This window comes from Oryzias melastigma, linkage group LG15, assembly GCF_002922805.2.
Source record: "Oryzias melastigma strain HK-1 linkage group LG15, ASM292280v2, whole genome shotgun sequence".
Lineage (NCBI taxonomy): Eukaryota > Metazoa > Chordata > Actinopteri > Beloniformes > Adrianichthyidae > Oryzias > Oryzias melastigma.
In genome coordinates this window covers 6,380,341-6,381,391 of record NC_050526.1, presented here as the reverse complement: position 1 = coordinate 6,381,391, position 1,051 = coordinate 6,380,341, and the positions used below count along the sequence as shown (strand labels likewise).

General features: G+C 34.3%; 1 protein-coding gene across 1 annotated transcript in view; it reads left to right on the top strand.

The window, feature by feature from the left end:
* Positions 1–1,034, top strand: part of LOC112161994 — a 28,812-nt gene extending 27,778 nt beyond the window's left edge. Inside the window, exon 8 of the mRNA XM_024297596.2 lies at positions 831–1,034. Coding sequence (XP_024153364.1) covers positions 831–860 — 30 coding nt within the window. The 3' untranslated portion in view covers positions 861–1,034. The remainder of the gene's footprint in view (positions 1–830) is intronic.
* The last annotated feature ends 17 nt before the right edge of the window (positions 1,035–1,051 follow it).

Below are 1,051 nucleotides of genomic sequence, written 5' to 3'. Positions count from 1 at the left end.
TGATTGCATAGCAGCCTGATAGAAAGACAGAGATTTATTCTCTTTACCCGGGCTTAGCCACCTTAGGGGTAGATGGATGGGGGGGGGGGAAACCAATTTAATAGTGGGAAACACTTGTGGACCACGCAGTAAACGGTTGACACAAAGGTGTGCTCAGAAATAGTGCTCGATAATAATTTCCTGAATCGGTTCGATTCACTAGAGCCTGGATCGATTTAGTTCTGATTTTCTTCGATTCTTTCGAAGATTCTTTCGTCCGGAACCAGTACTGATTAGTGAAATAATTAGATTGTTAATATCATACATTGTTACATGGCCTCTAAAGGAGAAGTTCTAACAAAAATGTTCAGATCATTAACATTGTAAACATTGTTCTTCTTCTCCTGGAAGACGTTTCAGTTTGGCCACTAGGTGGCGATCGCGCTATAGCACCACACTTTATTCCAGAAGAAGACAGTTCGACCAAAAAACGATGTTTTAGACCACAAATGTTTACTTTAAAAATATTTCCTTAAAAGAGTTTGGAAAATTCCTCCCTATGAGTTTATAAAGATGTTAATTGAGTCAACAATGTTTGATTAGGGCGACCTAGCATTAGCATTAGCCTTCCTGTGGGAAATTCCATTATATGTTAGCATCAAGCTAGCAGACTTTAGCTTGATGTGCTAGATCAATCTCTGTTTTTATTGATCTATTAGACTTAGATTGATTCAGATCAATTTATTGATTTTATCAATACATTTAAAAGACCTAGTCACAAATGTGTTCTTGATTAGTTTTTCCAGTGGAATTCATTGGTGTGTTTTTGTGTTTTTTTTATTATCTTGCAGAAACTTCTGGACCAAATATTACAAAGATGAGATACCAACTGAGGAATTAAGATAAATCATAAACAATTACCTTTTTTAGGTCTATTTCTTTTAAAACCAAATTGAATGTGATTGTTTTTAACTATTAAGAAACCTTTAACTAGAAAAAACATTTTTTGTCATTATGAACCATTTTGAACTTTTACAATGACAATAATTACACTTTTTCACAAGAAATACCT